At 37.7% G+C, this 22887-nt stretch overlaps 1 protein-coding gene across 1 annotated transcript in view; it reads right to left on the bottom strand.

Annotated features, from left to right (window-relative positions):
- MRC1 (mannose receptor C-type 1) overlaps positions 1-22887 on the bottom strand; it is a 98030-nt gene that overhangs the window by 11921 nt on the left and 63222 nt on the right. The window contains exons 18-26 of the mRNA XM_060121740.1: positions 22456-22523; positions 21077-21177; positions 19585-19727; positions 18864-18978; positions 14274-14440; positions 11384-11486; positions 7491-7723; positions 5124-5289; positions 4111-4260 (exon numbers count right to left, since the gene is read on the bottom strand). Of these exons, the coding sequence (XP_059977723.1) occupies positions 4111-4260; positions 5124-5289; positions 7491-7723; positions 11384-11486; positions 14274-14440; positions 18864-18978; positions 19585-19727; positions 21077-21177; positions 22456-22523 (1246 nt within the window). The remainder of the gene's footprint in view (positions 1-4110; positions 4261-5123; positions 5290-7490; positions 7724-11383; positions 11487-14273; positions 14441-18863; positions 18979-19584; positions 19728-21076; positions 21178-22455; positions 22524-22887) is intronic.

Raw genomic sequence — 22887 nt, 5'->3', positions numbered from 1 at the left:
ACAACAGCTGGTATAACCACAAAGTTTTGAGTGACAAACAGGAACTTGGGCTGGATTGACTGATGAGGTTCATCTCCCACACAAGACCACTCAAGACTGGGAGAGGTGCCTCTTTTATCTAATGTGCAGAAACCAACACAGAGAGTCAAGGAAAATAAAGCAAAATATCTTCCAAGCAAAAGAACAAGATACATCTCCAAACTGATATTAATAAAACAGAGACAAGTAATTTACCCAATAGAGAGTTCAGAATAACAGCTACAACGATACTCAGTGAGGTCAGGAAAGTAATGCATGAGCAAAGTAAGAATTTCAACAGAGAGAGAAAATATTAAAAAGTACCAAAGAGAAATCACAAAGCTGAAGAACACAGTAACTTAAATGAAAAGTTCAGTAGAGGTGTTCAACAGCAGACTAGAAAACTGGAAGAAAGAAACAGTAAACTCAAAGAAAGGGCAGTCAAATATATCCTGAAGCAAAAAGAAAAAAAGAATCAAAAAGAGTCAAGCTAGCTTAAAGGACTTACGAGACAACAGCAAGAGGATCAATCTACACATTACAGGAACTCAAGGAGAAGAGAGAGATGGGGGCAGAAAGCTTATTCAAAGAACTAATGGCTGATAATTTCCCTAACCTTGGGGAAAGAAACAGACATCTAGATCCAGGAAGCATACATAAGGAGTACCAAATATAATGAATATAAAGAGACAAACACTGAGACACATTATATTAAATTGTCAAAAATTAAAGACAAAGAGAGATTCTTAAAAACAGCAAAAGAAAAGCAACTTGTTACATAAAAGGGAACCCTTGTAAGACAAAACAAATTTTTCAGGAGAAACTTTGCAGGCTGGAAGGGAGTGAGAAGATATATTTAAAGTGCTTAGAGATAAAAGCTTCCAGCCAAGAATACTCTACCTAGCAAAGCTGTCATTCAGAATTAAATGAGAGATAAAGAGTTTTCAAGACAAACGAAAGCTGAAAGAGTTCATCACCAATAGACCAGACTTATAAGAAATGTCAAGGGGAATTCTTCAAGCTAAAATGAAAGGACACTAATTAGTAATATGAAAATGTTTGAAAATATAAAACTCAACGGTAAAGGTAAATGTATAGGAAAATCCAGAATATTCTGATACTATAATGGTGGTAAGTAAATCACCTATAACTGTTGTATAAAGGTTAAAAGACAAAAGTATTAAAAATAACTATAGGGCTTCCCTGGTGGTGCAGTGGTTGAGAATCTGCCTGCTAATGCAGGGGACACAGGTTCGAGCCCCGGTCTGAGAGGATCCCACATGCTGCGGAGCAACTAGGCCCGTGAGCCACAACTACTGAGCCTGCGTGTCTGGAGCCTGTGCTCCGCAACAAGAGAGGCCGCGATAGTGAGAGGCCCACAAACCGCGATGAAGAGTGGCCCCCACTCGCCACAACTAGAGAAAGCCCTCGTGCAGAAACAAAGACCCAACACAGCAAAAATTAATTAATTAATTAATAAACTTCTACCCCCAACATCTTAAAAAAAATAATAACTATAAATACAATAATTTGTTAATGTATACACAATATAAAAAGATGTAAATTGTGACATCAAAAATATAAAATGTCGGGGGAATGTAAAAATACAGACTGTTTGCATACATTCAAAGTTAAGTTGTTATCAGCTTTAAATACACTGTTATAACTCTAAGCTGTTTCATGTAATCTTCACAACAACCACACAGTAAAACCTATAGTAGATACACAAAATAAAAGGAAAAGAATCTAAGTAATACTACTGAGAAATCATCAAATCACAAAGGAAGTGAGCAGAGAGGAAGAAAGGAACAAAAGAAGGTCAGGACAGACAGAAAACAATTAACAAAATGGCAATATTAAGTGCATACCTACCAATAATTACTATAAATATAAATGGACTAAATTCTCCAATGGAAAAACATAGAGTGGCTTAATAGATTAAAAAAACAAAAAACAAAAAAACACAAGAAAACTATATGCTACAAGAAACTCATTCCAACTTTAGGACATACATAAGCTTAAAATGAAGGGATTAAAAAAATTATTCCATGCAAATGGTGTTGAGAAAACTAGACACCCACATTCAATAGAATACAACTGGTCCACTCTCTAACACTATACAGAAAAATCAACTCAAAATGATTAAAGACTTGAATGTAAAACCTGAAATCATAAAAATCCTAAAAGAAAACACAGGCAATAAACTCCTCGACATTAATCTTTTTGTATTTGACACTAACAGCAAAGGGAAAAAAAGCAAAAATAAACAAATGGGACTACATCAACCTAAAAAGGTTCTGCATAGCAAAGGAAACCATCAGCAAAATGAAAATGCAACCTCCTGAATGGGAGAAATTTTCTGCAAACCACATGTCTTAATAGAGGTTTAATATCTAAAATATACAAGGAACTTATACAACTCAATAGCAAAAAAATAACCCAATTCAAAAAATGAGCAAAGGACCTGAACAGATTTTTTTTTCCAAAGGAGACTTACAAATGGCTGAGAAGTACAGGAAAAGGTGCTCAACATCACTAATCATCAGGGAAATGCAAATCAAAACCGCAATGAGATATCACCTCACACTTGTTTAGGCTAGCTATTATTAAAAAGATAAGAGATAACAAATGATGCAGAGGATGAAGAGAAAAGGGAACCCTGCTAGTGTGAATGTAAATTGGTACAGTCCTTTTGGAAAACAGTGTGGAGGTTCCTCAAAAAATTAAAAATAGGACTACCGTATGATGCAGCAATCCCACTTCTTGGTATATATCCAAAGGAAATGAAACCACTATCTCGAAAAGATAGCTGCACTCCATGTTCATTGCAGCATTATTTATTATAGCCAAGACATGGAAACAACCTAAGTGTCCATCAACAGATGAATGATGAAGAAAATGTAGTATGTATATACAATGGAATATTATTCAGCCTTTAAAAATAGGGAAATTCTGCCGTTTGCAACAGCATTGATTAACCTGGAGGGCATTATTCTAAGGAAATAAGCCAGATAGAGACAGACAAGTACTACATGATATTACTTATAGGTGGAATTTAAAAGTCAAACTCACAGAAACAGAGGGTAGAATGGTGGTTGTCAGGGGGTTGGGGGGTGGGAGACATAGAGAGATGCTGGTAAAAGGGTACAAACTTTCAGTTATATGATAAATAAGGTCTTAGGATCTAATGTATAATTGACTACAGTTGATAATACTGCATGGTATCACTGAAATTTGCTAAGAGATTAGAACTTAAGTGTTCCCACCACACACACACACACAAAAAGGTAAATATGTGACGTGATGGTCATGTTAACTTGATGGTTAGGAATCCTTTCCCAACAAATATGTGTATCAAATCATCATCTCTTACACTTTAAATGTATTACAACTTTATGTCAACTATACCTCTATAAAACTGAAGAAAAAAACTAAACATAAAAGTAAAAAGAAGTGAAAACTCCAGACTGACTTTTGAGTGAACCTGAAGGAAATGAGCATGTAACCCTTGCTCGCCACTGTTGAATGAAGAGCCCTGACTTAGGGCATAATCAAAATTTAGCCACAAAGTAATTCAGTAAAGTATTCGGTGGGATTTAATTAAGTAGATTTTTTAATGCACCCTGAAAAGTTCACTTTATTTGACATTTTTATTTCAGGAGGGAAATTGTTCATCTATGTCATGTCACTTGAGTTTTGTTTCGTATTTATTCACAAAGATAATCAGATCTAAATGCTTTTTTATTCATGGGAAAGCAAAATGGTTCCTGGGCACTTGTGAAGCCTGAGCCAATCAGTGATAAAAGATGAACGCGACACTCTGAATAATAATCCTAACAATTTAGAATATTAGGGCAGCAAGACTTGTTCAGCGAGTCACTGCTTTCTGCCAGAATTCTTTCACCTTTTGAGGCTACGTTAGAAATTATATTTGGGGGGCATGATGTCGACCTTTCTGTTACAATATAAATTATTAAGACAAAGAAACAAGTAATTTTACTTTCCTTAGGTTTTTAATATACAGTGTTACTAGCATCCTGGTACTCTACATAGATGATTGTGGGATTTTCTGACGGTAAATGTGGTACTTACCCATTCGAAGACATTCCAGAGAAGCTTGGCCCCAGTTCCTTGTATATGAAGACTCGATATAGTAGCAGTGACCATGGAAAGGAATCCATGCTGTGTGCTCTGACTCGGGGCATCTACCAGGCAGCTGTGGAGGTTCAGTGGCAGGGATTTCTGTTAATAAAAAGACATTTCAAATAAAGTAAGACCTGAAGTTTCTTTAGTACATAGAATAATATATCAGCCATTAAGGAAATTTTCATCGCCTATCATTATTTTTTTTAAGCTCTAATGGTAATCATTTGGATATGCCATTTCTATTATTGAGTATTCTTTTTACTTTATCATTTTTTTTCATACAAAATGTATTTCCATAGAAGGTACTATGGTATAATGGCGGTCAATCACATTCATAATTAAGCATGAGGATCTATAGATAACCTACAAAGACATTAATAAGTTCCCCTAAAAGGTCAACCATAAATAATTTGCAAAGGCAGTCTTCCTTCTAGACAGTTTTCTTTTTCTAGGATCCTAGCCCTTATAAAACCTTCTTAGCTATGACTGACATTGATGTTATAACTAAATGGTATAGGTAGAATTCTAGGACTTTACCACTGTCCGACTCTATAACTGTATTCTAGGACTGTATCACTGTATTATCACTGACTCTGATGAACCTACACATATTCTGATAAAATTATTTTGATATAGCTGTGCTGTCAACATCAAAAGTAATCATCATTTCCTGAGGACGCTGACATCATAGATTCAGAGGCCTATTCCAATAATAAAAATTCAGAAATGTATAAAGAGGAAATAAATTCTAGCAACGAAGAAAAATTTCTCTCTCTGTTATTTTGATCTCTCTATATTTGTTTATTGCCAGGTCAGTCTTTGGTTAGGTGAAGGAATATGTTTTATATTATCCTTAAGCCACCCCAAAACATGTGACTGTTTAAGAATATCAACGGTGGTTGGTATCAGCTTATTGAGAACATTTCAAATCCCTTGATTGTTTTTGTGGATTCAATTACCGTCGGATCTTTTGCAGAGAAAATAAAAACTTTCATTGCAACGTGCTGTCTTCCAATAGCCGTCAAGATCCATATAAACACACGCTGACTTCAGTCTGGGCTCATCACTGGCCCAATTAGTGTACCTCACCCTCCATTTATCGGTCCAAACATATTCATTATTGGTCTGCAAGAACAAGAACAACTATTAACGTGGAGCCTGGCTTTGTTTAGAAAATACCAAAAGAACCCAGCAAGGAGTAAAAAGTATAGTTAAGACTGTGATTTGACAAAGAATCTTCAACATTTGGGAATTAAAAGAACATTATAAATTTTTTCTACCAAATCAAATTCAGGAAATGCAGCCTTTTTTAAGAAAAAATGACTTCTTAAAGCTCCCCATGAAGACATCGTTGGAAGCTATTCTGCAAAACACAGACTTAAAAACCTATGTCTTATTCTAGAAAACTCTCTTTATTTGCAGGCCCTCAGTGCAAAAGAGGGGTTTTACCTTTGGAACAAATAAAACACGTATTATATTATCACTGAAATGATAATAAAAACTAAGTCATTTTCCTTGCACTCATGGACCCGAGAGAAACACTTTTCTAATCTTCTTACTGTTTGGCTGTTGAAACAGGGCCAACAACAAATGACTTATGCAAGGTGACGTGGCTGGATAAGAGAGGAGCCTAGGTCTCTTACCTTCCAGTTAGGTGGTCTTTCAACCAAAATGAATCTGATGGCATCTTTTAAAGATAATTGTTTTATTCAATTTGCATACTTCTTATTAAATTTATTGGGGCAAATTTATGGTCACATACAAATTAACTGACAACATCAAAAAGACTACTTATCAATAATGTTCTTTTGACGGTCTAAAAGAAATTTTACAGGTAAAACCTCACAACAGATGCTGTATAACTTTAATCAGAGATAAGTGAATTTTTAAACCATTCAAACAGCTGTCCCCTTTTTAACTGCATTATTTAATTTACCAAAGCAATTACCAAAGATTTAATGACAAAATCAAAAGCATGCATTATCTCGAGTTAGAATTTTGTAGTATTCTACCATATTTAATCAAATAATGCTGGCATAATCATTAACTCCATAGATGTAATAAATAGAACAGTATTGTTTTAGCTATAAATGTTGGGATAATGGAAAGCTATTTAATCTTTCTAACAATAAATAAAAGCCTATTTTAAACTCGTAAGAGAATTGGGACCATATTTGTGAGAAGAAAATATATGAATTATCAAGAGAATTAGTTACTAAAAATAGATCCAACATAGAAGTAAAGATGCCGTGCTTAAGTTTAAACACAGAAATCATTGTGTTAACTACTTACTTTTAAATGTTTACTAACCTACTCGGGAAATACGCATTGCAAGAAGTGTAAATGTTGAGCTCTGCATCATGGTGGAAGAAGTTCTACAAAGTCTGGCACCAGTCTGCTTTCCAGCTCTACCCCCTTACCTCCTTTTATTTCTTCTTGGTACTCCTTCCTTATGAGCCACCATCCCAGACCACATCTGTAAAGTTTGACTTTCTCAGAGAAGCCCTGTTGGTCCTCTCCCCTTGCACAGATGATCGCTTTTCTCTCCTCTCCCAGCACTTTGTATATACCTCTCTTTGACACTGTATTATCTCTTGATTACTTGTTGACATCTCTGTTTATTGTACTAGGAAGTTTGCTGATTGACTAGTTAGATGGATGTATGGATGGATGGAGGATAGATGGATCCCCTGGCATCAGAGAAGACTCATTTTAGGAAAATGTTGGCAACTCCCACACCACTCTTAGTTCTGTGTCTCAACCCTCACTCTACACCATCTTTTGCCAACCTTCCTTCTCTGTTATGGAATACAGGGAATTGACCGCAATGAAATCTGTCACACACGGATGGAAGCGGCCCAGCTTCAGAAGAGATAGCAACTCTAGAATGACTTTCCACAAAAAATAAGGAATATCCTCATCGCCCAGGAACTATGCCCCTGACGCTTTCTTAATTCCTTTCTTAATTCCTATCCATAGTTGTCATCATGACACTAGAAAGAAATAAGTTAATAAATAAAACTGTTTAGATGCAGAACTTAATTTTCATACTCAAAATATACAGTAACACTATATAAAAAACCTAAGGAAAGTAAAAATAATACTTATCAGTTAGGTAAGTCTTAGTTTGATTTCTGACATAACATCACTAACTTGCTAGATCCTTGCACTGGGTCCTAGAGAGATTGGGTCTTGTACATGTCAGTATCATTTCCAAAGCCCAGCAGGTTTTTACACACAAGTATTCAACAGAATGAACAGAAGAGAATCATATTCAATCACAATTTGTCGATCATGTCACGTCGCACATGTTTCCAGCATCTCACCAAGTTACTGTTCAGGGCGATCCACACAGGTTCATTCAGTGTCTGCATCTGCATCCACGCAAACGCATTACTATAGGGATCTAGAATGCTAGCGATCAGGGAAGTGTGAAGCTTGCAATAATCATCTGCTTCATGCCACTGCAGCTTTAATTTCATGAGTGAGTAGCTACTTTCCCCATATTTAATAAAGCCATCTGTTGGAATTGTTGTTGGAGAACTAGGCAAGGAAGGGTCTGGAATAAAAAATTATTTCCATTAATATTATACATTACCTGAGCGCCATCAGTACATGACTTCTATACCTCACACATCCTAAAAAGAATCTGAACAGCACAATTCAAACTGTCAGGTGTTAAACATATTTTCATGAGCCATTTCACACCAGAACACAAAGTTCTATTTTTTAATCCGTATGCCTGACTGAATTAAGTCATTTCCAAATGCTATTTAGAATATTAAGGTAAATACACGATCAAGTTTCTAAACTATAAAACCAAAAAGACTTGCAAATACTATGAGATCTAGTATCTGGATGAAAGACACGCCACAGTTTAATCTCATAAATTAAAGAACATCTATCATCCTGTCAACACGAATCTTTTTTTTTTTTCCATCTTGGTCAAATCTTAAGGTCAAGAACAGTCTTCCTCTCCTTCCCTTCCCCCACCCGACTCTGTTCCATTCCACCCATGAATTTGCATCTATTTGTATCTATTTGACTTCACCTGTGAATCCTGTACCTTCAAGAAATTGGTTTATGGTCTGGAATGAAGCCATATAACAGTTTCCACTTCATTTAACCTTGATCTCAGGATCACGCTTTAATCTTATCATGATTTCCCATGTGAGCCCCATATCTTATCCAAACTGAAGCCTTTGCAAGCTGGCGTCACTCTGGCTTTCTGATCTTTCCTCCTCAATCTCTCAGCATGCGTTTCTAATAACGACTCTAGACCCACCCATATTTTGGGCCACTTATTGTCAAGACCCCAAAAAATCTTGTTTCTGGGCGCCTTAGCTGATGCCTTAGGGCAGAACAGAGGTCAGCGGATGACAGCCAGAGGGTGAAATCTGGCCTGTTGTCTGTTTTTGTAGCCCATGAGTTTTTAAATGGTTGGGGAAAAAAAAACAATGAAAAATATTTTGTGACATGTAAACAATACATGAAATTCCAATTTGTGTCCATAAATAAAGTTTCAGTGGAACTCGGCCACGCTCATTTGTTTACATACTGTCTATGATTGTCTGCGATCACAGCAGAGTTGAGTCATTGCAACAAAAACTTCATGGTCTACAAAGCCTGCAATATTTATAATCTGTCTCTTACAGAAAAAGGTTGCCAACCCCTAGTCTAGGGTTCTAGATGTCCCTGTCTACTGATGTTGTCTTGGCCAATTCTCCAACCTGTTCCACTGCATACCAACCCAACCCACCATGTGCCTTGTTCTGTCACTCCAAGAATGCCAAACTTTCTTTTGAAGAATCTGGTAAGGCAACAATTTTAATTCAGCAAGGAGGGCAGCCTCCCCTTTCTTCTGCTGTTGCTGCCACCGTGTGTTGATAGAATAGCATTAAACCAAGAGATCCAGCCCCGGATCCTTACATGTTACAGCCAGTAGGAAGTAAACAGTCTCATCGTTTCCCAGCTTGGAGAGAGCTGGGTTTGTCTTAACAACATGGGAAGAGTTTTGGACTGCTAAAAGTGCCCAATGAAGCTTGAGAGAAAGCTTTAAGAAGCTTCACCAAAGGCTATACGCAGCCAGGAAATTAGCTCATTCGCTTGTTTATTAAAACACTCATAGAAAAAATTATAAGGAAAAAACTAAATCACTGAGAGGTTACTTTCAGGTGGTTAGATTATGGGTAATCTTTTCTCTTTATGCTTTTCTGTATTTTCTAAAATTTCATCAAGGGATTGTTCTTAAGTGTTTTATATTCATATGTGTTCATTCACGTTTTTATTTAGGTATCTTTATATATTTACATGAATTCATATATATTCATTCATACATACTCATATATATGAATAAAAGCAACACTGTTTTACTTTTTATTTATTTAATTTTATCCTTTTGGCCACGCTGCACAGATTGCGGGATCTTAATTCCCCAACCAGGGATTAAACCCAGGCCCCAGCAGTGAAAGCCCTGAGTCCTAAACACTGGACCACCAGGGACTTCCTGAAAACAACACTGTTTTAAAAAAATACTGAACACACATTCTTTATTGAAATGTTAGAAAATATAGAAAAGCATAAAAATGAGAAAAAAATTACTTAGAATCTAACCACATCAATATTTTAGTGTTTCCTCATAATTGTTATATATATATAGAGAGATATAGATGTATAGACATATTATATATAATATAAATGCAAATATATATACATAGAGAGAGAGCGTTAGAAAGAGACAGTTTTTGATAAATGAAGAAAAATACAATAGTACAGTGAAGGAACGAAAGGTCTTAATCCCACGATGCAAACACATCCACTATTCCTATTTTGATGCATTTCCATCGCCTTCTTGTTCTTTTTCTTTAAGGGGGTTCAAAGTGTTTTTTGCATCATCAGTAGTCTACAAAATTTCATATTCTGCCTTTTTCACGTTAACACTGTCGACCTTTCCTGAAACCTAAGTCATTAAAAATTGTCAAAATATCTTTTGTTGGCAGCAAATATTCTATCCCTTGTGTTTACAGGAAGAAGAAAAAGAAGATTTTAAACAAGTTTAGGAATCATCATTCCCTCCTGGAAGGGGACTCCCCTCTTTCCCCAAAGTGTGGAAGCACAGATGCATTACCAGTGGCCTAAGATTCTGGTGCTCGAAGGGTGTAGCAGAGAGAGAAAAGCGGCATGGCCTGGACCTTCTTTTGGATCAATAGGAGGTTAGAATTCCTGCAGGACTTTGCAATCATCTGAAAATATCTTCAGTGATTTTCAGTCATTGTCAGAAATTGATATCAGTTCCCTGATTCCCCAGAAAGTATAGAAAAATTTGTTAGATCCGGGAGATCAAGCAGCTTCTAATTCAAGCTCCTCTGAGAGCTCTGCTCAGGGTGACAGCAACCCACCTCAACTTCAACCCTCATCTCTAATCTTTTATTTTCTGAACCTCTTCTTATGTAGCCAAATGTTTCTATTCTAATTTCACTCGAAACTAAAATGCACACGACCATAATCTTGATTCTTGGTCGATATCCACATATCTGTTTTATTTTCCTTGCACCACAGTTAGGCTTCCTAAGATGAAAAAAGGACCACAAATAAGACATCTACATTTTTAGAGACACAGAATATATAACAAGTAATGAGGCATATAGGGTGTTTTGGGGCAACGGTTCTCAAATTACACAAATTGAAGTGAGGTATCCCTACTCTGACATTTTTTTCTTTTAAGGTAGAGGTAAGCAAGCATCCCAAATTTCTAACAAAATTAGAAAAAGTTTCAACCTCTAGTTTAACCTGTGCAAACTTTCTGGTAATGGATGAGGGGGCACATTCATGAATAAATTACGGAAAATATCCTTTTTGTCTGTCACAGCCATCCATGGATGAAAGTGAGAAATAAACATGTTGATGGGGACTTCCCTGGCGGTCCAGTGATTAAGACTCCGTGCTTCCACTGCAGGAGGCGCAGGTTCGATCCTTCGTCAGGGAACTAATATTCCACATGCCACACGGCACGGCCAAAAAAAAATTTTTAATTATTTAATTAAAAATTTTTTTTAAAAACAACGTGTTGATGTGCAAGGGAAGGGTCACTTTTTTAAAACAAAACTTAGTTTTTTTAGAGCAGTTTAAGGCGCACAGCAAAATTGAGAAGAATGTCACTTTTTAAAAAGTATGGAAAAACCCCACCTCTTCCAGCCCAGCGTGGTCCGGTAGGACTTACCGGGAGGTGTTCGGCATATATAACCTCGCTTACTGTCACAGGTGTCATCCATCCATTTTCCTGCGTCCCTTGACTTCCCTCCGATAATAAGAACACAGTCAGCCTGTATATTCATGGAGAAGAAAAAAAAAAGCCAAATGTGGATGGATAATTATTTAAACCAATTCATTAATAAGCAAAAAAAAAAAAAAAAAAAATCCTTTATCCCTAACCTCCAACTTTAAGGATAGTCCTAATTCATCTACAGCATGTTTAATTCATCCCTACTTTCCATGCTACTGGCCAACTTTCACGCAGATCCCTCACTGAACCCTTGCTATTTTAATTGAAAATTAAGCAGAATTGGATAAACTTTGGAGCTGGTTCTGAGAAACGCTGCTGTCAGAAGTCTCATTAACTCCCTGAAAGCTACCACAGCTTTCACCAGGGCCAGAGACATCTTCTCAGCCTCCAGCCTCATTATCCCATGAGCCTCAACTATCAGGAACCCCTAACTGTACATTTCAAAGATTCTCTGCTCATTCCCATCCCCCTTCTTAGCTATTCTTATCTTTCATTATCCTGGCTCAGCATCTCTGCTCTAAACCAGGAAACCTACACAGAACAAGCATGTCTCCACTACACAATGCATGTGAACATTTCTCTCCCACTCTCTTTATCAAACTACATTTAATCCTCTCCATTTTATAAGTCCTGAAATTGTAACAACACAATATATGTGTTTTGATTCCAGTTTTGTGGAATACAAACTTTATATTTTTACACACACTAAGAAAAAAATCTAGGAATAAAACCAACAAAACAGTGTTGTTGTTTTTTTCCTGGAAGGTGAGTTTACAGATTTTGTTTGTTTCTGTTGTTTCTCCTTTTCATTATGTTCTAAAAAACAAAAAAACTTGTGCAACATTGAATTTTTTTAAATGAAATTTACCACTCATCCAGGAAATCTTTCTAAGCAAACCCTATCTCACTCCAGTCTACTTTTCAGCCCTCATTTATGTAATAAGGATTGAAAGAATTTCTCCCCCGAAAGTCACTTACCCACAACCAGAATATATCTACCCCACACAGAGCTACCAAATTAATTATCATAAAGATGCCATCTTGATAAGATTGTTTTTCTGCTCAAAACTTTTTTTTTTTTTTTTTTTTGCTGCCTATCTGACAAAGTCCAAACTCTTTCTCAGGGCATCTAAATTTCTCTGAATTCTGCTTTCCACGTTCTAAAGTTGACGCCTATTTCTTTTCTGCATGACACTCCTACTATATTTAAAGCTCTTTACTTCCGCCCAAACCCATCTTGTGCCTTTTTCTTAAAGACTTTATTCACCTTTCCCACTTAACACAACCTTCCCCAGCCTCTTGCCATGATTCCCTAATCATGATGTTTTAAACTTCTTGGGAAGAAGACCCACATTCTTCTTCACATGCCTCCTTTCCATCAAATGAAGAGCTCCACAGATATGTGCTGCCTGATTAGATCACTACATCCCACGGGAAGTTTCTTTCCTCCTAACTACTATCATGCTTTATAGCTGATCTTCTCATTACACACTTTCATATTGTTCTTCTCGTCTTTCTTGTAGAAGACTTGGGGTCTAGCTTAGGTGTAAGCTTCTTCAAGGTAAAATAAAATCTTATGTGCCTTCATGGATTCCACAATGCCTAGTATGGTGTTTAACACTGATTAGTCAGCTTCAATGATGTAAGATTAAAAACAGGGAAATAAAGAAGCAATTGTCATGTACCACAATGTTCATTGAAGCTCTATTTACAATAGCCAGGACATGGAAGCAACCTAAGTGTCCATCGACAGATGAATGGATAAAGAAGATGTGGCACATATATACAATGGAATATTATTCAGCCAGAAAAAGAAATATAATTGATCTATATGTAGTGAGGTGGATGGACCTAGGGTCTGTCATACAGAGTGAAGTAAGTCAGAAAGAGAAAAACAAATACACTATGCTAACACATATATATGGAATCTAAAAAAAAAAAAATGGTCATGAAGAACCTAGGGGCAGGACAGGAATAAAGACAGACGTAGAGAATGGACTTGAGGATATTGGGAGGGGGAAGGGTAAGCTGGGACGAAGTGAGAGAATGGCACTGACATATACACACTACCAAATGTAAAACAGATAGCTAGTGGGAAGCAGCTGCATAGCACGGGGAGATCAGCTCGGTGCTTTGTGACCACCTAGAGGGGTGGGATAGGGAGGGTGGGAGGGAGACGCAAGAGGGAGGGGATATGGGGACATACGTATGCATATAGCTGATTCACTTTGTTATGCAGCAGAAACTAACACACCCTTGTAAAGCAATTATACTCCAATAAGGATGTTAAAAAATAAATAATTAAAAAAACTTTTTTAATTTTTTAAAAAAAGAAGCAATCGTCTGTGTCTTAGGTTAATGCACTTAGCAGAGTGTCTGACACATAGTCAGCACTCTGCAAACAGTAGCTCAATCATGATGATGACGACGACGATAACTTCAGAAGCAGTAGGAGCTTGCAGAACTACACCCCAAATACTACAACACTTTCAAGAGTTTAGGGGTAGCTGATGCAGAGAACATTGCTAACTCTGGGTTCAAGCGTACATGCTGACGGCAGCCTGGGCCCGTACTGGAGCTGGCTTTCCCTATTCCTCGCTACCATCACCGTCTATGTCCTCCCACCCCCAACCCAAAGATGAAGCGTTCTTAACTGAATGTATACCCCTTCCTTCAAGGCTGGCTCAGTCTGAAACAGTTAAAATGCGCAAGAATGAACCGGATCAAGGAGTACTCTGGCAGAATTTTTCACAGAAGATTAACCACTAATACATCGACCTGAAGCAAACCAACAGTGTATGGAGAGGTGATGGAAAGCGATATTTACATCTTCATAAGAAAGACTACTCCTTCTCCCACCAGGGTAACCTTTCCCCCAGTTTGTGTAATGCACTCCTCGGCCATCCGTCCAAAGGAACGTGTGCTCTGAATTGACATCATTCAGCCCAGTCCAGGTGTGAAAAGTGGAGTTTTTCATATGATACGTAAGGAATGCTGAAAGAAAGTTTCACAAGATCATTGTGAACTTTGAGGGGAAAGACTCCAATATCAAAAATACTCAGAATACATTAATTTATAAATACCGAGCATGTGATCAATGTCTTTATTATCATTTAAAAGCACTTACCATGAAAACAAACACATTCTAACCTGAGCAGCATGTTATCACGTCAACTTTGGACTTTGTTTCTCGTAAGAGAAGTCTAGGTTTCATCTGGGTCACTGCAGATAGTTGTATAGGTTGTGCCCTACCCAAGGACCCTGGGGCGCTGGGGCCGGGGAGGCTGAAATCCACCCTATGCCCCACCCTCCGTTTTGTACACCCAGATCTGGGTTATGGCTGCCTACCGTCCTGCACGAAGAGGTACATTTTTCTAATTCACGCACGGTCATCCTGTACTAGTTAGCATGTGTCCTGTTTCTATAAATAAGATAACCTGATTATACTGGGTTGGCCAAAAAGTTCGCTCGGGTTCTTCTAAAATGGATTAAAGACCTAAATGTAAGGCCAGACACTATCAAACTCTTAGAGGAAAACATAGGCAGAACACTCCATGACATAAATCACAGCAAGATTCTTTTTGACCCACCTCCTAGAAGAATGGAAATAAAAACAAAAATAAACAAATGGGATCTAATGAAACTTCAAAGCTTTTGCACAGCAAAGGAAACCACAAACAAGACCAAAAGACAACCCTCAGAATGGGAGAAAATATTTGCAAATGAAGCAACTGACAAAGGATTAATCTCCAAAATATACAAGCAGCTCATGCAGCTCAATATCAAAAAAACAAACAACCCAATCCAAAAATGGGCAGAAGACCTAAATAGACATTTCTCCAAAGAAGATATACAGACTGCCAACAAACACATGGAAGGATGCTCAACATCACTAATCATTAGAGAAATGCAAATCAAAACTACAATGAGATATAATCTCACACCGGTCAGAATGGCCATCATCAAAAAATCTAGAAACAATAAATGCTGGAGAGGGTGTGGAGAAAAGGGAACACTCTTGCACTGTTGGTGGGAATGTAAATTGATACAGTCACTATGGAGAACAGTATGGAGGTCCCTTAAAAAACTAAAAATAGAACTACCATACGACCCAGCAATCCCACTACTGGGCATATACCCTGAGAAAACCATAATTCAAAAAGAGTCATGTACCAAAATGTTCATTGCAGCTCTATTTACAATAGCCAGGACATGGAAGCAACCTAAGTGCCCATCATCGGATGAATGGATAAAGAAGATGTGGCACATATATACAATGGAATATTACTCAGCCATAAAAAGAAACGAAATTGAGATATTTGTAGTGAGGTGGATGGACCTAGAGTCTGTCATACAAAGTGAAGTAAGTCAGAAAGAGAAAGACAAATACTGTATGCTAACACATATATATGGAATTTAAGAAAAAAAAAAGGTCATGAAGAACCTAGGGGTAAGACGGGAATAAAGACACAGACCTACCAGAGAATGGACTTGAGGATATGGGGAGGGGGAAGGGTGAGGTGGGACGAAGTGAGAGAGTGGCATGGACATATATACACTACCAAACGTAAAGTAGATGGCTAGTGGGAAGCAGCCGCATAGCACAGGGAGATCAGCTCGGTGCTTTGTGACCACCTAGAGGGTGGGATAGGGAGGGTGGGAGGGAGGGAGATGCAAGAGGGAAGAGATATGGGAACATATGTATATGTATAACTGATTTACTTTGTTATGCAGCAGAAACTAACACAGCATTGTAAAGCAATTATACTGCAATAAAGTTTTTTTTTTTTTAAAAAGGCATGGAGATTAAAAAAAAAGGATGTTATGGAAAAACCCGAACGAACTTTTTGGCCAATATAATAATAACTAGGGGCCAAAGAGAGCTCTTAACCTTAAAAAGTTCTGAAAATAGAAACTATTTGTCAAAACGAAAAAGCATTAGGCTGTCAAATGATCACCACCTTGGACTGACAAACCAAAAGAGCTTCCCGAATGGAACTCCTCCAGGACAGCCAGTTCCTAAGGGGTCAGCAGCCATCCACACCCACTGCGCATGCTTGGACCCAGGGGGCATCCTGGTGCTAAGTGCTCACATCACTGGGAGAGAAATTCAGAGAAAGCAGGACAAATATGGCCTCTTGCTTCTTTATCAATTCTGTGGCAGACAGGATGGTGGCAAATATTCAGAAACTCTAAGAGGCTTAAATATACATGTTCCCCAACCCTTCTCCAGCAGCCCATCCCCATGCCTGCCACACCATGGCAGCCGCCTTCTGAGGCCAGCAACCTCACCTGCCAGGAGCTGTGGACACCAAGGACACTAGATGGGACCGAGTGAATGAGCACGGACTCTACGGGACAATTTCCAAACTCTGCTTAAACACGACTCCTGAATGCAAATAGGAAACCAAATGACTAAGCACTTGGGTTACTAATAGAAAATGTAAAATAGAAAGAAGGCCACAGAGATTATCTGTTTATTCATGAACAAACAGTTCCACAGAAGGGTCATTGCTACATGCTTACTCTTCGGCAGAGTAATAGACGCCACGACACTGCTCAGAGATTTGCTTATTTCTCTATTAACTCAAAGTAAAAAAAAAAAAAAGAAAAGAAATTTCTTATAATATTTTTCAGAAAGAAAAGAGCATGGGTAGATATTTACTTTGGTTTTTTTTATTTCCTAAATAAGATCATAACTCTTGCCTTATCCCCAACTTGAAATGAAATGTGGAAAAGCTCTACCTGCCAATATTTCAACACTGACTTGTTTTCTGCCAAGAACCACAGAAAGAATTCAACAGCGTGTGCCTGTGTTGCCAGGAATAATGTTAGTTTATCTGAAAATTGTTCCCTTCTGCACATCTCTATGACCCAGGTTCTAATTTTGTTATGGCAAGAATCAGCTCTTTGTGGTTAAGAGAGGGAATCAATTATTGTGTTTCTCTGCTGGGTAGCTAAGCCCAGAATGTGGTAGACCAGTTAGAGAAACGTGAGTATTATATTCCTGAATTTTTTTTATTGTGTGCTATGGTTTGACACTTTTCTTTCAGTGTCTGGCAAGCTGCTGAACTTGTCAAAGGTTCTCAGTGAAAGCCTGGTTGATTTACTGAAGAATGTGTTCCAAGAAAGCACATGGTAGCATTTATGGAGTGAAATTAACACTTAGGAGAGCGCCACACAGCGTTCCAAGGTCTCTCTTCTTTCTTATCTTTTTTGGGGTATATCATTTTTTCCCAATAAATGATTTTGGAAGTCAAAGAACCTCAGAACCAAAAGGGAACTTAGAAATCATCCAGTCTACATCTTTCCCCAACGACATCTCCTAAATTCCTACACACAACAAATATGTATTGGGCATCTTCCATGCTACATACCAGTCAACACATGTGACTCTGCGGCACCCATTTCAGTACCTTCCAACAAAAGCATTTTCACAGCCCTTTAAAAGAACTCACGAAGCATCCCATCCAATTCGTTCTAATTGTTAGAATAACCTCCTAATTTTGAGCCTACATTTGTTTCCCTGTAACTGCCACACATGGGTTCTAAGTCTTCCTTCTTTAGTGGGACGATCCTTCAAAGTTCACATCCTCTTTTCCAGGCTGTGAAACCTAGTGTCTTTCAAACCGTCCTCACTCGCTGCTGGCTGTGGTTTCCAAACCTTCATCAGTTTAGCTGCTGTCATCTGAAAGGCCCGCAGTTGGTCAACATCATTTTTAAAGTAACTAATTTAACCTAATATCTACTTCCAGTAAGGTGGCCCCAAAAAGACCATGTGAAAGGGGTCAAGTACCTTTCTCTTGACCACAGTATAATGAATTTTACAATCTGCTGTATGTAAGTGGTGTGTTTCTTCATCCTGTTCTTCAAAGCTCTGGCTTATCCTTACGTTTTATCAAATTTTTTTTCTCAATTTGTTCAAAGTTCATATTGAAAAATTAGTTTTATTGCATTATAAATTCTATATCAAGTGACTAGAAGAGCAGTAAATGGAAAATAAGCAATTTCTAATTTTATTCCTGGAACTACTCTTCTTCTTTGACTCTTTGGTGAAAAAACTGGTTTGGCAGAAACAGATGGAATTGAAGCTGGAAGACCCAGTTTGATTCCCAGTCCTACCCCTTGCCCTGTAAGCTCCCTGATCTAAGGCTTCCTGAGCACATTTCCTCATTCACAAGGGACTAATGATTCCTGCTTCATAGACTTGTTAGGAAAATGGAAAGGCAACTTACATGTAAAACGCTCAGCATAAGGCCTACAGCTAATAAAATAGCTCCAAACATGTGCTTGTTTTCCCTTCCTAGTCTTTACTCTGGAACACCAAAAATTCATTTACTATAAGCAACATTCTACCATTTTAGGGGAAAAAGTTACATATTTATGTTCATCACTGACTGTAAAACGGCCCACACACCTTGCTCTTTTTCATTGTGTATGGACACCAGATTTCCTCCAAATCCTATGCAAGCTTTTCGTGCCTCTTGCCAATTTTTTCTTTCTTCTTCAACAAATCCAAAGATTTTGAAACACTCGGATGGAAGGAGAAAAAAATCATAGGGATTAGATAAAGATAACAGTATTTGCTCTAAAGAAATCAAAATGATCCATGAAGATTAGAGCTAAATATACATTTGCTCACAACCAAATAGAAATGCAAAAAATTGTTAGTTTTAGGGCTTCCGTGGTGGCACAGTGGTTGGGAGTCCGCCTGCCGATGCAGGGGACGCGGATTCGTGCCCCGGTCTGGGAGGATCCCACATGCCGCGGAGCGGCTGGGCCCATGAGCCATGGCCGCTGAGCCTGCGCTCCTCAGCGGGAGAGGCCACAACAGTGAGAGGCCCGCGTACCGCAAAAAAAAAAAAAAAAAAAAAGGAAAAAAAAATTGTTAGTTTTATTACCCATCAGCTTTCTTTGCAAAGTTTTTTCTCTCTTGGGACAAAGGGCATGACTATTTGGGTAATACCGTCAAGTCTACTATCAATTCCCACAGAGAATTTAACATGGAATTTCCACATATTCTTGCCTAAAATTTTTAAAGTGATGAGCCAAGCAAACATTAACTTGAAGCTGAAAGATTTGCATTGCTACTCTCCACACTAGTCAGTGACGTGACTACAACTAAGTTTTCTTAGTACCTTGTAATTATAAAAATTCCAACCTTCCTTACAACCTCCTGGGACCGAGGGTGTGGTAGGGAGAGCCGTGGCATTGATACTACTGTTATGGCGTTGACAAATGAAGGCATTTGGAGAACCACAGTTAATGTCATTCCAGAACCCTGACAAAGAACAGAATAGTTAAATTAGATTTACATGCTTAAAAACACTGTTTTTTAAAAAAACTTTTTTAAAAACACTTTTTTTAAAAAAAACACCTTTGTATTGAAGTACAGTTGCTTTACAATGTTGTGTTAGTTTTGGGTGTAAAGCACAGTGACTCAGTTATATATATCAAATTCTTTTCCATTATAGGTTATTACAAGATATTGAATACAGTTTTCTGTGCCATACAGTAGGTCCTTGTGGTTTATCTATTTTATATACAGGAGTTAAAAACAGTTTTTAAAATGTGTTTAGTTTACAATAGCCAATACATGGAAGCAACCTAAGTGTCCATCAACAGAGGAATGGATAAAGGAGTTGTGGTACATGTATACAATGGAATATTACTCAGCCATGAAATAGAATAAAATAATGCCATTTGCAGCAACATGGGTGGACCTAGAGACTGTCATACTGAGTAAAATAAGTCCGGCAGAGAAAGAGAAATATCATATGATACTGCTTATATGCAGAATCTAAAAAAAAAATGATACAAATGAACTTATTTACCAAACAGAAACGGACTCACAGACTTAGAAAATGAACTTATGGTTACCGGGCGGGAAGGGGGAGGGGGATAGTTAGGGAGTTTGGTATTGACATCTATACACTGCTGCATTTAAAATAAATAACCAACAGGGGAAAAAAAGATAATAAAAAGCTTACCCCCCAAAAAAATAAATAAATTTTAAAAATGTGTTTATATTTTATAAGGATTCTCAAAAATGGTTTATGCTACAAACATCATTTTTACACAAGAGAGAAGAAAGATCTATGTGATACCCTTTTGCGCTTTCACTTAAACCAATAATAGTTCAACTTTATAGAGAGTTTACTATGAGCAAAGCACATACTAGATGTTGCAGGTTATTATCTAAATAGCCAGTAATTGCTAATAATAATCATCTAATAAACTTTATATACAAAGCATTTGCTTAGTGTTTTAGATGTATTATCTCAATCTTCTCAACAACTGATACATTCTGTTATTATTCCCATTTTACAGATAAAGACATAGAGATAAAGGAGATAGATAAACATTCTGGATACTTTCCTCATTCAGAACATGAAAACATGTTTCATAAAATGAGAAGTGAGCAGATTGTATCATTTAATTAGAGTAAATGTTAAGCATCCATTCTCCTTACAAATTGAACAGTTATGTTGCTAAAATTAGAATTCTCCTTGATTCTCTCTCCTTTTCTTGTCTGATTTAAGCACACAACTTGCTACTTTTAGCCTAAGGACGTAGCAAATGACACGTCACACCACAAGGCAGATTCAAGAAGATTGTGATCTTATCTACCTGAATTTGAATACATGGTGACACAGTTTTCATCATCATTTGCAAAATTGGGTTCCCCTGTGGCCCAAGCCACATAATCCACTTTGCTTCCGTCCATCCAACTGGAAAAGAAAATTCAGCCGTTTAGCAAAAATCCAATCAGCAGAGTTGGCTACAGCCTAGTGATGGGAACAGGCAAGTCAATCAAGATGAAGACAGCACAGCATCCGAAGCAAAGAGAAGAGAGGTTTCTAGAGAGAGCAGCAGGAAACCCCCACAGGTCATGGGTGCTCCCCCAGGGAACTGAGGTCTCCTGTAGTAACTGGATGCCTGGCTCGTCTGCTTTCTTTTCCCTCCCTGGAAGAAGTACTTTTATTCTTGATGTGAGAGAAGAAATGGAGATCCCAGTTACCCTGGAAGTGCACCAGAAGTAAACATCCTCCCATAGGACTTCTTAGGCATGAGTCCCACAAAACAAAACCACCCACAGACAGACGGAGAATACAGAGTTTCTCACTGGGCCTCTTCTCTGATTTTCATGTTTACTCTGGTTTCCCCTAAGGTAGGTGAGCCAATACTCATTTTCATAAATTATGGAAATTCGGGGGCCGTTCGTGAGCTGGAAGGAGACCAGGAGATCACCGAATCCGATCCTCTCATTTGGAGGATGGTTAAAATGGATGCTTGTCCAAAGGAGCATCACCCATTTCTGATCTTTAAAAATAATGAGAGTGAGTTTGGGTCTTTCTTGCCAAAAATGGCAACAGCAGTCACATGGAACATATGTGGTTAATACATCTGTGCAGGAGCCAGGAAGACAAGCTTGCTCTTCAAACTTAGAAGAACGTGGGTACTGATGAACAAGGAAAGAAACCCCCCAAAATGTACTAATTTCCTCCCTCCTGCAGCTCTTGCTGGTCCCTGAACCTAATGAAAAACAATATAGTCATTCCTTTGAAGGGAAAGCATTTCAGGCAGTTGAAAGAATACTTCAAAAGCAGTGCTCTGAAAGCAGGAAGAGGGGCAACACGAAAGGCCCCTTTGGTTCTAGGCACCAAGGACAGTCCAAATGGGAATAATTTTTCAAATAGCTTCAATATTCATATCTGTATAATACATCTTCCTAGCAGACGATTTACTAACAGTTGATGACCTCCTGAAACAAAGAGAGGTGACATTTTGCAAGATTCAATCAGAGTCTGAGTTGTTTGAGATTTATAATGTTGAAATATTGAACAGGATTTTAAAAAATTGGTTTTTGTTTTTAAGATGCTTTGTAGACGGAGAGCCCAGCAGGATTTTTTTTACATTCATTCAGCAGAACCAAAATCTGAAAATCACTTTCTGTTGCTCATCACAGCACTGTCCTAAGCAAAGTTGTTCTATTTTGATTTACTTACGTAAACTTTTTATCCAAGCTGATCAATAAACCAATAAAATATGCTGGTTGTGCATCATTCCTGTTGACCTGGAACATGGAAGTTTACATGTAGTTCAATCTGTACTTAGATGATAAGCAAATTCTTAAATAAAACCTACAGATTAACGAGGCAGGCTATTTGGGGACTTTTGTAAGGAGGCATTCAGACAGAAACTTTGTTGTATATTCAATGGTTTTCATAGAAATAAAAGGAAAAGTATGCACATTATATAACAACCTGCATTTATATAGCAAATACCTTAAGACATTCTCTGTAACATCAGATGTCATTAGACACTATTAAAGACGTTCTTTAAAACAAAGTAGCCATTTGGGATTATGTGTCTAAGGAAAGACTTCTCCACCCACAAATATACTGGTGCAATATTAGGAAAGATCCTGAGAATTTCAA

The sequence above is a fragment of the Lagenorhynchus albirostris genome, chromosome 1 (genome assembly GCF_949774975.1).
Source record: "Lagenorhynchus albirostris chromosome 1, mLagAlb1.1, whole genome shotgun sequence".
Classification (NCBI taxonomy): Eukaryota; Metazoa; Chordata; class Mammalia; order Artiodactyla; family Delphinidae; genus Lagenorhynchus; species Lagenorhynchus albirostris.
Note: the sequence above shows the minus strand (reverse complement) of the source record. Positions and strands in the feature narration are given on the sequence as shown.